Below are 15,346 nucleotides of genomic sequence, written 5' to 3'. Positions count from 1 at the left end.
ACCTAATCATCATCATCATCATCATCATCATCATCACGAACATCATCATCATCAACTTCTCCCAACTTGACCCATCAAACACGTTAGCGTTCAGCGCATTGAAATGGTTGCATTTTAATAGTGTTGTTTAACCGAGCCTATTAACGACCAAAATATTCGAAATCCTCTACCCCGTTTTATACATGTACACAACCTGTCAGATTTGTCCTAGATTTACAGATTAATGGATACAATCGATGCATGTAAGTGCATTATGGTATCTGAACATGTTTTTTTTGGCATAATGACATAAATAAATGTGTGTTTGATAGTAGGCAATGATATTTTCGTAGAAATTTGAATTTATAACAAAGATAATTTAAAAATTGTGGCCGCGAGGATCCTCTGCGCAAGGCCCGTTTGCTACTTTTTGCTGGGATGGTGGACGTCACCAGTCTGCCATAGTCTAAAAATTGTCAAAAGACTGGTTGACGGCCATTTAGGTGGACTATAGTTCCCTTAGGCCTAAACAGTCTTTTATACTAAACTTGAACTCTTCATACCCCACAGAAACACTCAATTTTGTTGTTCAAGTTCTCTTATATCCAGAACACATTCATTGTGCTCACAAAAAATCAAATAGAGTGCATGAACATCTCTCAAAACACTACATAACAGTCAACTGAGATGCATACTACAGTCGAGTAAGGGATTCCGAATCAGTAAGGACAAATCCTGTGCTGTATTAATATAAGGATAGTCAGTTATATGAAACAATACATGTTCAGGAGCTCATACAGTGATTTTTTTTCGTGAAATTTACCGCCGAATAACGGCTGTTTCCCCTCGCCGAAAATCTTCCAATTTTCCCCAAAAATAATCATATTTTCCCAACAATTGGAAATCAATTCCCCTCAAAAATGAATAAAAATACAATTATGAATTGTCAGGTTTTTTTCGGCAATATTTATAGCCGGTATTCGGTCATGTTCCCAATGGCAAAAAGTACCCTTTTTTCCCATTTCTGAATAAAAATTTCCAATCTGGATTTCTAAAATTTCAAAAGAAAATAAGAATTAAAGACGATGAAATTATAAACAAAACAGTTATTTCCCCTACATGCAAGCGTCTATTCACAAAAACATACAATGATGTAATATCCGCGTCATGGTGAAAGGTGGATTTTCATTGGTTTAACTCCATTGTTTCATCCAATCAGAGAGCATGTAACAAATTAAGAGTTGAATCATTGTGTTAAAAAACGTGTCATTTTTTACAAAAGGATTACTAATTTAAAATGACAGTAAATTATTCGGTGCAGGAGGTGATTAAAATAACTAATTTACAATGCTGTTCTTTGTCATGCCTAAACTACATGTTTACATAAATGACATTGACCTTCATTGCCAATATCGGAAAATGACAGAACTGAGAAGTGAAACTGAAAGTAGACAACTGTATTTATTTATTATAATGATGGTGTATATACTTTTTGATTAATGCCGAAGGAAACATGTTGATGAAATTTAACAAAATTCATTCATTTGTTTTATGATCAATTCCAAACAAGTCTGTCACTATTTGGAAATTGGAATAAATTAAAAATACTGATATATTCATTCCATTCAAGAGGAAGATGAGCCCATTAAATTGTCTCTGAATTTTTTAAGAACATGTTAATCAAACAATTGACTATTTCAAAGAGTTAAAACAAGGGATTAAACAATGTAAGGTGTTAACAAAGTCAGTGCATATTATGATAAAAATACCAATGTTATTCATTATAGTATTATATAAATTATATCCTTTGTAATTATTTATGAAAAAATTCCCAACATTGATAGGGATCATTTGGCACAAAAATCATGTTTTACATGTTTTGATGATAGTAACAGTCGTTAAAGAGAGTTGAAACAGTTTTAATAGGTGTCTTTGTTACAATTTTAATGTTCATTGTATTTTCCCAATTTTGGGAATTAATGCGCTTATTTTCCCAATTGTAAAGCCACAGGTGGTTTTGAAAATTTAAATAAAAATCACTGTCATATATATGGACTAGATTTCTATTACGTTCAAATTATTATGAAACTTCTGTAGGCCATATATCTTGTTGGCTAAATATACACACTCGTTGTAGGAATTCCGAATCAATTGAAGGTGTTTAGGATCACGTGATATGTTAGGCTGTTTTATCCAATCTTCTGTTCTCTGAAGTTGGGGGTCATTTCAAAATCAACTTGAACTGTCAAACACTTGTTTAAGGCCAAAGGTGTTTTTTTTTTATTCTCATGCAGACTTTATAAAATAAATAAGGTGTTTGGGTGGATTTTATTTTGAAAGAATTAGGCTAGTTAGAAATAATGAACTTGCAGTCTTTCATTGACAGGCACTTATTAATAATTTTATTTTATAAATATGAAGTTTGGTCATATTTAACTTCATTTTATTTTACTAAATCATTTGTCCTAGTCAAATGAAAAAGTAAGGGTGGTGGGTTTAGGAATTCCGAATCAATTGAAGGTGTTTAGGATCACGTGATATGTTAGGCTGTTTTATCCAATCTTCTGTTCTCTGAAGTTGGGGGTCATTTCAAAATCAACTTGAACTGTCAAACACTTGTTTAAGGCCAAAGGTGTTTTTTTTATTCTCATGCAGACTTTATAAAATAAATAAGGTGTTTGGGTGGATTTTATTTTGAAAGAATTAGGCTAGTTAGAAATAATGAACTTGCAGTCTTTCATTGACAGGCACTTATTAATAATTTTGTTTTATAAATATGAAGTTTGGTCATATTTAACTTCATTTTATTTTACTAAATCATTTGTCCTAGTCAAATGAAAAAGTAAGGGTGGTGGGTTAAAGTAAGGATGTGGGGTTTCAGACAGGTGGTCTGGTGAAAATCCAAAATGATTGATTTTGCCATCAATCTTGTTAATGTATTTGAGGTAGGGCTGAATGTGACAAATATCTTTTGTAACTATATTTATTTTTTGTTAATACCTTTAACACATACCAGTTACAAAAATAAATTGTGACGAAATATACATGGAATATATAAAACAAGGGTCTACTGGCTTTGTTAATACCTTTAACACATGTAGTACCAGTCACTGACCAGAATTTGAATAAAAACAATATGTAACAAATAAAGGTAACAAACATGGTATATATGAAATGGAGATCTAACGAAATAAGATAATGATTGTGTTAAAAATAGTAGAAAAGGGGCATTACACACTAATTATCTAAGCTGGAGTTTTACCCCATGAAGTTGCTATTGAAACACGTGTACCAAGATTCATTTGAATATCTTAAACGTTTTCTTAGTTTTCATCCAAGAATGAACGATTTTGCATGATGCTGATGACGACAAATGCCAAGGGTATCACAATTCCTCTACTGTTTTTTTCAGAAAAACAGACAAGCTAAAAGTATAATTGTCCCATTATCTGATAAAATTTCAATACAAAGAAAATCTAACTCTATATATATTTCTGATCACAATGTTCATTGCATTCCCAGATGTAATTTCAGCAACAGTGTCTTCTAAAGTCTTAATATTTCATCAAAGCATGCTGCCATTTGCTGGATGGTGTAATGACATGGAAGCACCACACCATCACCAACTTCATTTTGCTCTGGCCATGGACATGTACTTGGTACTGGATCACCACATGTTTCAGCATACACAGTTCCTCTACACAAGAAATTGAAAATAAAACAAACTTTTAGTAAAACACTTCATTTTGTGTCAAGGAATTGTATGTACATGAACATGTATGTGGTGATTAAACTCATCTAAGTTTCCTTATATGTCAATTTAATCAGAGTATTAAGTGTCACCAAAAATTAAGAAAAAAGAAAACACTTAATAGCTAACAAGATACTCACTGATGATTTCTAACTAAAATGGGCTACAAATTTGCAACCACTAGTTCTACCCCTCTGAGATCCGCCCCTGCAAACCCACAACCTCATGACCATCAGTTGCTTCAACTATCCGCCCCTGCAAACCCACAACCTCATGACCATCAGTTGCTTCAACTATCCGCCCCTGCAAACCCACAACCTCATGACCATCAGTTGCTTCAACTATCCGCCCCTGCAAACCCACAACCTCATGACCATCAGTTGCTTCAACTATTAAGTATAAGATCTAGCAACATTTAAAATTTTATGAAAAAGTTTACTGTAACATAAATTTATATACTGAACCAATGGCTTAGTAATGTTTTGTAAACTTTAGGGCCAGTATTCAATATTAATCATATTCCTATCCTGAGACAGTGATTCCATTCAGCCTATTGGCCAGTTAAATATACAGGCCATTCAAAACACATTGTTTCTAATCTTAAATTTAAGTTCAATCTTAGTTGCCTATTGAATACTGCCCCAGGCCATGATTTCTATCAGTTAATTTTCAGACATGTATTTTTGGTTCAAATTTCTTAAAGCTGCACTCTCACAGGTTGAATGTTTTGACAACTTTTTTTATTTTTGTTTTATGGAAACAATTATATAAGACTGCTGACAAAAAATCAGACCACAGATTTTTATATTTGAAGTTAAAAAATGATGTTTTATGCATTTTTCTTAAACTGTTAGTAATGGTTTATTAAACATTAATTTTCAAACAGAAATATGAAAGTCTACAATCTGATTTTTTGTCAGCAATATTATATCATTGGTTAGCAGATATTTATGCAAAAATTTGCTCTTTCCAAAATTAAATAATAAAAAAGCGGTAAAAATGGTATATATGGTGAGTGCAGCCTTAAACCACTTTCTATAAATTTTATTTGCAACTAAAAAGTGATTTTATTGTAGAAAGTTGAGTTGTCAACAAATATCTTTACACAATAATGCAGGATTGTTTATCAGAACGCTATTTTCTGTACATTATACAATGCATTAGACTTTGAGACAGCCCCCAACATGTGACCCGGAATTCCCGCAATAACCCACTTTCATTTTCAATGTAAAATCAATATTTAATCTCAATATATTTTTGTAGGGTGCTAGCATCTGTTATAGTAAATATCCATCTTATGTTAAAACTCAAAATAATAAGTATTTATTACTTATTTACCTATTTATTCGATGTTGTTTCATCCAAAGCGCATTTCCATTACCGGTCATAATACAATTTACTAAAGAACAGGTTTTGCATCTCTTTAATGAAATTGGGTACATAAAGCTTCAAATGAAACGGACAACAGTATTGCATGCATTCAATTTTATACCAATTTTGATTATCTAAACTGAAATATAACTTCAAATTAATTATTTTTTTAAAATATTGAAACTCTTTTTAAGAATATAAAATGTGTACCCAAGTGATTGAGAGCTGTGTTTTACAGAAGTTTGATTTGCATAATCATTGTCTGTTTCATAAGAAGCGGTTTTATAACAAAACTAAGGTAAAGCCTGTTTATTTAATGCATTTAATGTATTTCGCTGACTATAAGACAGGAAAATTGGGTCCCGATTTTAAACTGAAAGTAGGGGCCTGTTTCATAAGCGAGGCTATAAGAAATTCAGAAAGAACAGATAGTAATATTTAAAATACAACATTTGACTGACCGGTTTATTGCCTGTTGGCATCAACATTGTGATATACAGCCTTACATGTAGCTCTAACTGTGCACTATGTCCCACAGTCTAACATTCAGATTCATAGAACCCCATGAAGTATGCATCAACCAATCAGACTCATGCAAGCGCATCAAGTATGCAATATTTTCAAGTGTTTGATTGCACTTAACCAAAAAGAAAAGTTTATTTATAAAATAACTTTTTGCTCTGTTTAAGAAATGGGAGTGATGCGAGAAATTGCCCGGGCAGTCGAGGACATGGATTGGAGGTAAGCCTGCAAAGGTTCTTTAAAGTAAAAGCATTTACAATTTGTCACCTGTCCCGTGTGGTGTCTGTGTCACACTTTCCTTTCAGACATTCATTGGTGTAGAGTCTTCAAACTTCTGCACATCACAGTCTTGGTCAGAAGATCATACCCCTATTGATATGTGGGTCAATAGATAAAGGTCATGGTGACCATTTCTCCAGACAGGCAACACATCTAAAAATGCAATATGAATCAAAATGATTGATTGAAATAATAATAATAATAATTATAATTATAATTAGGATGACAGTTAAAGTTGTGTCTACAGTAGGTACATGCATGACTGAATTAGAATTAAGGTTCATGTAGTTGGTTTTTGTTAAGAAATAGTATACTTAACAGTTTAAATGTACCTTTGAAAACATTTTTCTACATGAATACTTGCAGCTTGCCTACAGATGTGCAGTCAGAGGCCATTCCAATGATCCTTGGAGGCGGGGATGTCCTCATGGTAAGTGCATGGCTTTTGGGGCGATACTAAAAACATCCAATATACACATGTACTTAAATAAATGTCAAGAATAACAAACATTCTAATATTTTTTTGTTTAACTAATGATTTTGGTACAAGAGATGCACTACCATTTCGCAATTTATGATGAATCTTCTTCTGCATTTTCTATTTTCACGAGTATCTAAACTATCGACGAATTCTGGCATTTTACATGATTTTTCATTTTCTTCAGGAAACAGATATTTTGTTTTTATTTTCTAGACAGCTGACTGGATGATCCCTCATTTCACTTACAATGAAATTGACATTTGTATTTACACAGTCATACTTAAACAAAAATCTACGGCATTCGCAATTGCAAAGACACCACAGACATGTCCATTTGGTTGTAGAACTCGCGAATTAATAAACTGTCAAAGTAATAACTGCTATCAGTGTCTCTTGTCATCTGCATGCTAGTTGTCCAGTATTTTGTGCCATCAAATGGAATTTGAACTAAGGTTGGCCCTTGTCTGGAGAATTTTTATTTGTACTCCATCGTTTTAATGGCTCAGCATAAAATAACGCTGAAGTTGTATCCTGCAGACCATTCATTTGTGGAAATTGTTTTCTTATTATGGCATAATGTTCATGTGTCATTGGCCCCAATAACTAGGAAAAACGTCTGAAAAATATGTTGAATAGTTTAAATAAATAACACAAAAAAATAAGAAAATATATGCATTAACTACATCATTTAACTCTTAAGTTAATTCCAGGTGATTCATGCTGGAAAATAGCTCATTGAGCTAATGTTTCTTGTTAAGATATACCCGACTTTAAAAAAAGATTCTTGTATCTCGTAAGTCATATTTCATTTGTAAAATAGTCTCCCCAATAGTTTAGTAGTTAATTTACTATTATTGTATTTATAATATTTTGTTAAGGGACGCTATATACCAGGTTTATAACAATACACATTCCATGTCATTTCCTGAAAGGTGTCAATGCATTATTCAACGCGTGTCAGAGATAAGTGCATGTCCATCGTTATTGACATGATAAACTGATATTAACCAGCTTTATTACACACTACACGCTCCTGTTCGGCTCATACATTTAGTATTGTCTATACCTTTATTTTCTCAAATTCATGTTCAGCATAATAATATTGTTATATATACATTAAGGCAATGTTTAAGAATAATTGTTATGCAAATGCTGTAATCAAGTAATGTGTTCCTTACTTAACTCACTTAACTCATTTCTGAAATTATATCAAGTTTCACATTAAAGTTAAAGTTGACGTAACATAATTTTAGTCACTTCATTCTCTAGCTGTCCGCAATATGTTATTAAACAAAAAAAATGAGCTTTATTTTACACATATAACATATAAAGAAATAATGTTTATATATTTTTGTTACATATAAAGCATATAAGATTGCCAAATTAGTTTAACAAACATCGGTAATACATTGCGTTGCCTTGGGCCATAACTGGGAATTATGAGACCGGAATTTACAAAGAGAGACCGGGAAATAGTATTGCCCATGGCTTTGTCAGAGTAGGATTATACAGTTAAAAAGGGCAATTTTAATATTGGTATAAAGCTCTCATTACCCGTGAAATTGCAGGCTGCAGAGACTGGCAGTGGTATAAAGCTCTCATTACCCGTGTAATTGCAGGCTGCAGAGACTGGCAGTGGTATAAAGCTCTCATTACCCGCGGAATTACAGGCTGCAGAGACTGGCAGTGGTATAAAGCTCTCATTACCTGCGGAATTGCAGGCTGCAGAGACTGGCAGTGGTATAAAGCTCTCATTACCTGCGGAATTGCAGGCTGCAGAGACTGGCAGTGGTATAAAGCTCTCATTACCTGCGTAATTGCAGGCTGCAGAGACTGGCAGTGGTATAAAGCTCTCATTACCTGCGTAATTGCAGGCTGCAGAGACTGGCAGTGGTATAAAGCTCTCATTACCCGTGTAATTGCAGGCTGCAGAGACTGGCAGTGGTATACAGCTCATTTCCAGTGTAATTGCAGGCTGCAGAGACTGGCAGTGGTATAAAGCTCTTATTACCTGTGTAGTTGCAGGCTGCAGAGACTGGCAGTGGTATAAAACTCATTTCCAGTGTTATTGCAGGCTGCAGAGACTGGCAGTGGTATAAAGCTCATTTCCAGTGTAAATGTGGGCTGCAGTGACTGGCAGTGGTATAAAGCTCTCATTACCCGTGTAATTGCAGGCTGCAGAGACTGGCAGTGGTTTAAAGCTCATTTCCAGTGTAATTGTGGGCTGCAGTGACTGGCAGTGGTATAAAGCTCTCATTACCCATGTAATTGCAGGCTGCAGAGACTGGCAGTGGTATAAAGCTCTCATTACCCGTGTAATTGCAGGCTGCAGTGACTGGCAGTAGTATAAAGCTCTCATTACCTGTGTAATTGCAGGCTGCAGAGACTGGCAGTGGTATAAAACTCATTTCCAGTGTTATTGTGGGCTGCAGTGACTGGCAGTGGTACAATACTCTCATTTCAAGTGTAACAGCAGGTATTAGACTCATTTCAACTGTAATTGCAGGCTGCAGAGACTGGCAGTGGTAAGACAGGAGCCTTCTGTTTGCCCATCCTACAGACCGTGTTTGAGACGCTGAAGGACCTACAGGAAGGAAAAAGCAGTAAGATGCCCACCAAACATAAGGGTATGTCCAGTTTTCATGTTTATTTATTGGAACTGTATAATAAATGCCACTCTCAATGTTAGCTTCATCAGAGCCTTCTTAAAGCTGTTGTGCTGGACAGTTTGTCAAAATCCTTTTTCTTGAGGTGTTCAGGGTTGAAATTAACACAAGCCTGCAAGCCCTGCACTGGTCAAATGTCTTCCAGGCTTGCTCAAATTCTGAATTTTATATAGTAGGGCTTGTTAAAAATTTGATGCCAAGCAATAGTATAAGAATTCGGGTTGTTCATCCAAAAGTCTAATTTTCTATATCTGGGTGTTCAGAACATGAAAAAGAGGTAAATCAAGCCAGGTCTATGTTGGATTTTGGCAGTTTCACTGGTCACAGGTCTGTCAAGTTCCTGCCTGGCTGGAACCAACCTCTCTCTGGAATCGTCTATGTCTGGGGTGCCAATATGATTTACAAACATTGATAAATGCATCTTGAAAGCATTTTTAGCTTAAGAGGAACAATCAGGCTATTGGGATAGCATTGGTGTCGTGCTGTGTGCCATAACTTTTACCATGGCCATAAATCAAAAAGCGTGCAAGATATTCAAATAAAAAGATTGGTACACATAGCGTATGCTTCAAAGCGCTCTTGTTCATGTATTTTCTATGGATTTATTTTTCAGTTTTAACTCTTATCTAGAATATATACATTGTTGTGCTTGTGGGTTATTTCCCTTAGACCAAATGCATGGAAACATGTCAACATTCACTATAGAAAAACATTCTAAATAACACTTGTGAGTATTGGTTGCCACATTAATATAAAGGTTATGAAAAAGCCCCATATGTTAGCTCATAGGGTGTATAGTGAGATTATTGGTTGAATTACCCTCATAGAAAACATTATAAGACACATCAGAAATACATGCGTAAATCAAAGAATGAAAGTGAAATATTTCTAAATGACAATTGGAAATAGAAACAGATTCGCTTTCAATCCTTGAACTAGTCCTGTACATGTACATTGCAGGGAGCTCCTCCTGGAAGATGAGTGTGTACGACAGGGGCGACGCTATGTGTAAGACCAAATATGTATTACGTAACATCATACAAGTCAACTCTAGTCAAAATTTGAAGCTAGCAAACATTATTGGTTTCTTGACTTATTTAAAATGTTTATACTTAGCTAAGCTTGATAATATTTTTAATCTTTCATAACATCCAGATATAATGTAAACATTCAAAGTTTCATAATAATCCAAATGACAGCTGTCACTATACACGTAGGACTTGTGTAAGCACCATCTCTTGTAAAGATGTCTGTATCACTATGTCTTTTTTGATTTTATTAAGTAAAAATCAAACAACAATAATTTCTGTGTATTTTTTCAGCTATTGACCCTGATGGTTTGCTGTGTCAGAGCCGAGACCAGCAGAAATGGCATGGCACCAGGTCCAATAAGGCTGTAGTAGGGCAAGGTAGGTAGAGCTGGCATCAAGTGACCAATCAGTTGGCATTAAAGAGGTCTGATCATTCCTAACAATAAATATAAAACATTTAGCTGCCAAGATGAAATTTACTGCAGACCACAAGATCAACAACTTAATGCCACTTTGTGTGTCTTATCTAAACACTTCCTATAAATCAATGAACTGCATAAATAAGATTGGTGTAGCCACAGAGTATGGTATAGTCATTGTTAGGAGTGACTTAATTATTGCCAAAATCTGAAGAAAATATAAATAAATTAGGTCATATATCACTAAATCTTACAGGTAATGCGACACTCCATGTTAATGAGGAGTTCATTCTCTTCTTGCGACTGTTGGGATAACTTGATTCAGGCCTTTTTCAATAGTTCCCACGGATGTGACTATTGGACCCATTCCCAATATATATTTTTTTCCAATCTGGAGGAAAAACCCCAAACAAAAGTAAAAAGAAAATTACCTGTAATGGTTCATTCAATATTCTAATGAATTGTGTGATTTAAAGTTTTGGGGGTTATTGATATCAGAAATTGTTTTTCATCAGTCAGAGATTGGTTTGCAAAATAAACTGTCATGATTTATTGCAATAGATATTTGAACTCACAAAGAATGATATTTCAGCCATTCAGGTCTTTTGAAAGGAAAAAGAAACTAATATTTTAATAATTTCCTCATTTGCAGGAGACGGAAAAGCTTGTTCTTTCAACTGCGAAATATTGCATTTTTTTAATGAAAAGCATTTTTTTTTCTCAAAATGGCATATTGCAATGATTTTTTTCCAAAATGTCTAGGGTCTTTTTCCCAAAATCGGTACAAAAAGGCCTGTGATTGGATACCCACAGTCATTTTGTACTAACAGAAAGTTATCAAGATTCTCAAATCCTCTTTATCTACAAGAGGTGTTTCAATGTCGATAAAGATTCGACAATTTGTATATAAAACTTGCGTATACAATTACCTAAGATCTCGCTGAAAACGCAATACACAGCCAGAATGTGAGAAGTTTGGCAAATAGTAGTTGGACCCAGGTTAGGCAATACATACACTGTGTAGATAATTTCAGTTTGTAACAACTGTGGTCTGAAATAAACAGCATATGATATGAAGAACATTGAATTGTTAAGTTCCAGCTCTATACTTGGCATATAGACCAGCTTAGTTCACACCCCCAGTCTGCAATATAAACACCTACACGTATCTCTGCGAAAAGTAGAACACTTCGTACTTACATGACTGTAATATCTTTGCATCCCACGCACATGTACTTGAACTCCATCATTAGCACAGAAATCCAAAACAAACCTTGAATTAAAGTTGTTATTGCATTCAGACTAAAAAAGTATGTTCTTAGTGTTCTGACATCTCTGCTGTAATGAAGAACTTGTTTATCTTACTCTGGAATGAAATTGTTGATTTCCCCGACGCTCTAGAATATCCGAGATAACAACCTTTTTTTACGTCCCATCATTATCAGGGAGGATGCATATTCCAACAAATTCTAAACGAAAAGTACAGCAGAAAAATTCACGTCACATAAACCATTACTGCCTACGGAATGTCTAAAAATGAAATATTTATGTCTAGCTCAGAAATAAGATATCTTGATTGCCACAGTGATTTATGCTTATCTTGGGGAAGAAGACATCCTCCACCAACGCCATGCCAGAAAATTTGTAGATACTAGAAAATGTCATCGATAAGATGTAATAAAACTTATGTTAGAATTTTGCAACAACCAGTTAATTATTTTGATTGCAATATCAAAACATATATATAATGCAATTGACACAATGTACTTTTAACCCTAACATTCTCATTGAACCAAACAGTTGGAAGAATAAATCGACAAAGAAGTTGCAGTGTGCTATCTGCATGAGCTTGGAAAATAGAAAGGCCACTTTGTGCATGCGTGAGCTGCAGCTTCCGTTGTGCTGCTGTTATTTTACACTGATATATATCATAAACAGAACCCAACAGTGCTTTGCCTCTCAGCCTGTCAAAGACATGTGAAAATTGGACCTAACAATGTTAAAATGATAGGTAATTTCATACCAAATTAGTAACTATAATTATGCTACTACCAGCATTAATATCAAAGTTCCTTTTTAATCATAATTTTGCAAAAGTGCACTCGAGATTAAAATCCTGAATCTCACATAGTCAACTTGAGTACAAAGACTGCCGGGTAATTGTTTTTATTGATTTAGGAGACTTAAATTGTTTATCATCACAGCAAAAAATCATATTTTTTTTATATGATTTGCAATTCACAGAGGTACTTTGATCTTGTGCTTAAAAGTACATACAAGTCATGATGAAAAAAAAGAAGTTTTTTAACAACAATTCTTGAGATCCATCATTAAAGCTTAAGATGTTTTATGGCTTCTACTTTGGTTACGAAATAAATTACCATTCCTGTGTCCAGGCAGCGTGTGGGGGTATCTGCCAATCCTGTGACAGCTCTAGTTGATACATTTGTATCCTGTTAGGAGCTTGACTGATGTACATATTTATTACCTGTTAAATATCTGTATTAAAATGTGTATGATCAAACTTAGATATGGACATGATCTTACACCCTGTTTTCTGATTCAATTTCAAACAGTTGCCCCGTCCTCATATGCAAACCTATCTACTTTGGAATCTGCAATACCATGCACAAGAAATAGGATCTTTGTCTGTCAAATTTGAGTTTATTTAAGCAAAACTACGGTTTTGCATTAAGATAATACCTTAGATGTATGAAATAAAAGAAATACTGCATTAGTGTGTTTATCTGTGGGATCCATTCATTTTTCATTGTTTGCGTAAAGATAGTCATACTTGACTCTATGCAAGCAACTTGTAGTGATACAACCTCAGATCAGCCAACCAACATTATATTCCCTTTTATTCTAGGAAAGTACTACTATGAAGCCACAGTGACGGACGAGGGCTTGTGTCGTGTAGGCTGGTCCACCGACAAGGCTTCTCTCGATCTCGGCACAGATAAGTGGGGATATGGCTTTGGAGGCACGGGCAAGAAATCGTATGGCAAACAGTTTGATTCTTATGGCGAGGTACAGTCATCAAACTTTGAAGCTATATACATGCATTTCTACTTTTTTTTCTTTTTAGCTCAGGGCTATTCCAGTTAAACATATGTCCCACCCCAGGACGGCAAAATAAAGAAATTCTGTAGGGGGTAGGTCTTTTTCTTAATTTGCTACTGTAGGGGGTGGTAATAAGTCCAATTTCGCTTCTATAGGGGGGCGTCATTTTCTTTTTTGTTTCTGACCGTATCTGCTCATTTATATTCACTGCCCGATGGTGAAATACCGGGGTTTTTTTATCCATATAACATATTTTACCGAACGTCGTGTACAGAATTGGTTTGGATACAAATTTTCGCGATATTACGAGTCGGTTCCGCGGTACCGGAAATCAGAAGAAGTTGCGTCCCTTGACAACAAGATGGCGGAGGCGCCAGAATTTGTAAAGTCGTGGTCGAAGACCAACCTACAAAATTGGCTAGAAACCAATAGTTGCGCCGCATGTGTGGATACGTTTCGTGGTAAGTATACCAATTTGCAGTGTTCGACACTAACGGGGTCCCGGGATCCCGAGGACACCAGTTTTTCAGGAGGGACACCTGAACTTCGAAGTCCGGTATTCCGTCGGGACACTTTAAATTTCTGACTGATAAACGCTAAATATCAATAAATAAGTAGCATTTAATTAATTTATTACCTAAATTCGGGCTCCCTAAATTTCTTGACAGCACATGTCAAAACAATATTATTAATTATCATTATCGGACTCATCAAAGCGAAAGTATAGCTGACTATTTGACTATAGTTACGTCATGAATCTATAAATAAACAGGTCATTTCACAGGCGCATGCAGGTTAACGCTTCCGTTTGGTTGTTTACATTTTAAACAAGGTCAGAGCTGACAGAGATTTATTATCGGTAAAATACTTATGTGGAATTGTTTTGCTTATGTGTCAGAACCGCCCAAAAAGATGCCAACTCTGATGATACCTTTTATATAATATGATGCGACCTTTGAGTATTTACAGTAACATTTACGACACAAAAGAACTGCATCCTACATTCAGCATTCTTTGTTAATTGGCATTCAACTTATCAATATTCTTTGTTAATTTTAAAGACATATATTTTATGCCTTGATAAAAAATAATAGATATAAAATTTGCAGGGTTTTATTCATTAATTCAATAAATTTATAAAATTTTATGACTTTGGCGCGAAAATTAACATGTATACACAATTTTTGGTCGTCTGCTCTTCCAGTATGCACTACGACTGTTGGGCAGTCTGATTGATTTATCAACAGCTCTACTAAATATTGATTGGAGTTTTCACAAGCCAGATGTAATATTCCTACAGTTTCTTAATGAAAAGCACCGACATTTGACAAGACCCTGAACCATGATGTATTTTATGCGTATTTTCCAAAAATCTAAAAATAGTAACAACATCAAGTTTTTGTTTACATTGTATCCATCTCTGTTTTTGACTGAAAACAAAAGGGACGTAGACATTTTCCCGCTTTTGAACCCAATCTACCAACTTAGAGACCAAAATATACCTCACTGCCATTCAGTGCTACTAACCTGTCATTACATGCTGCTGAAAACATGTATAATAATTATGGTGGTTTATACTTGCATTACAAATTGAAAAGTAAAAGGATGTTGAATTTAATATTAAAACAGGCTCAACAATGAAAAAATGTAAAAAGTGGAAGGGACTCCTAATTTCAGGAAGGGACACCTGATTTCAAATGTTGGTGTCCCTTCGGGATCCCTTGGAAAAATGGTTAGTGTCAACCCCTGAAATTGACCACAGTTGTCTAGAATTTTATTAGAAA

At 34.8% G+C, this 15,346-nt stretch overlaps 1 protein-coding gene across 1 annotated transcript in view; it reads left to right on the top strand.

Annotated features, from left to right (window-relative positions):
* Positions 1-15,346, top strand: part of LOC128243019 (ATP-dependent RNA helicase DDX1-like) — a 50,222-nt gene that overhangs the window by 820 nt on the left and 34,056 nt on the right. The window contains exons 2-7 of the mRNA XM_052960484.1: positions 5,791-5,842; positions 6,269-6,332; positions 8,890-9,010; positions 10,010-10,057; positions 10,372-10,458; positions 13,369-13,529. Of these exons, the coding sequence (XP_052816444.1) occupies positions 5,791-5,842; positions 6,269-6,332; positions 8,890-9,010; positions 10,010-10,057; positions 10,372-10,458; positions 13,369-13,529 (533 nt within the window). The remainder of the gene's footprint in view (positions 1-5,790; positions 5,843-6,268; positions 6,333-8,889; positions 9,011-10,009; positions 10,058-10,371; positions 10,459-13,368; positions 13,530-15,346) is intronic.

The sequence above is a fragment of the Mya arenaria genome, chromosome 8 (genome assembly GCF_026914265.1).
Source record: "Mya arenaria isolate MELC-2E11 chromosome 8, ASM2691426v1".
Taxonomy (NCBI): Eukaryota; Metazoa; Mollusca; class Bivalvia; order Myida; family Myidae; genus Mya; species Mya arenaria.
This window is presented reverse-complemented; position numbering and strand designations above follow the sequence as displayed.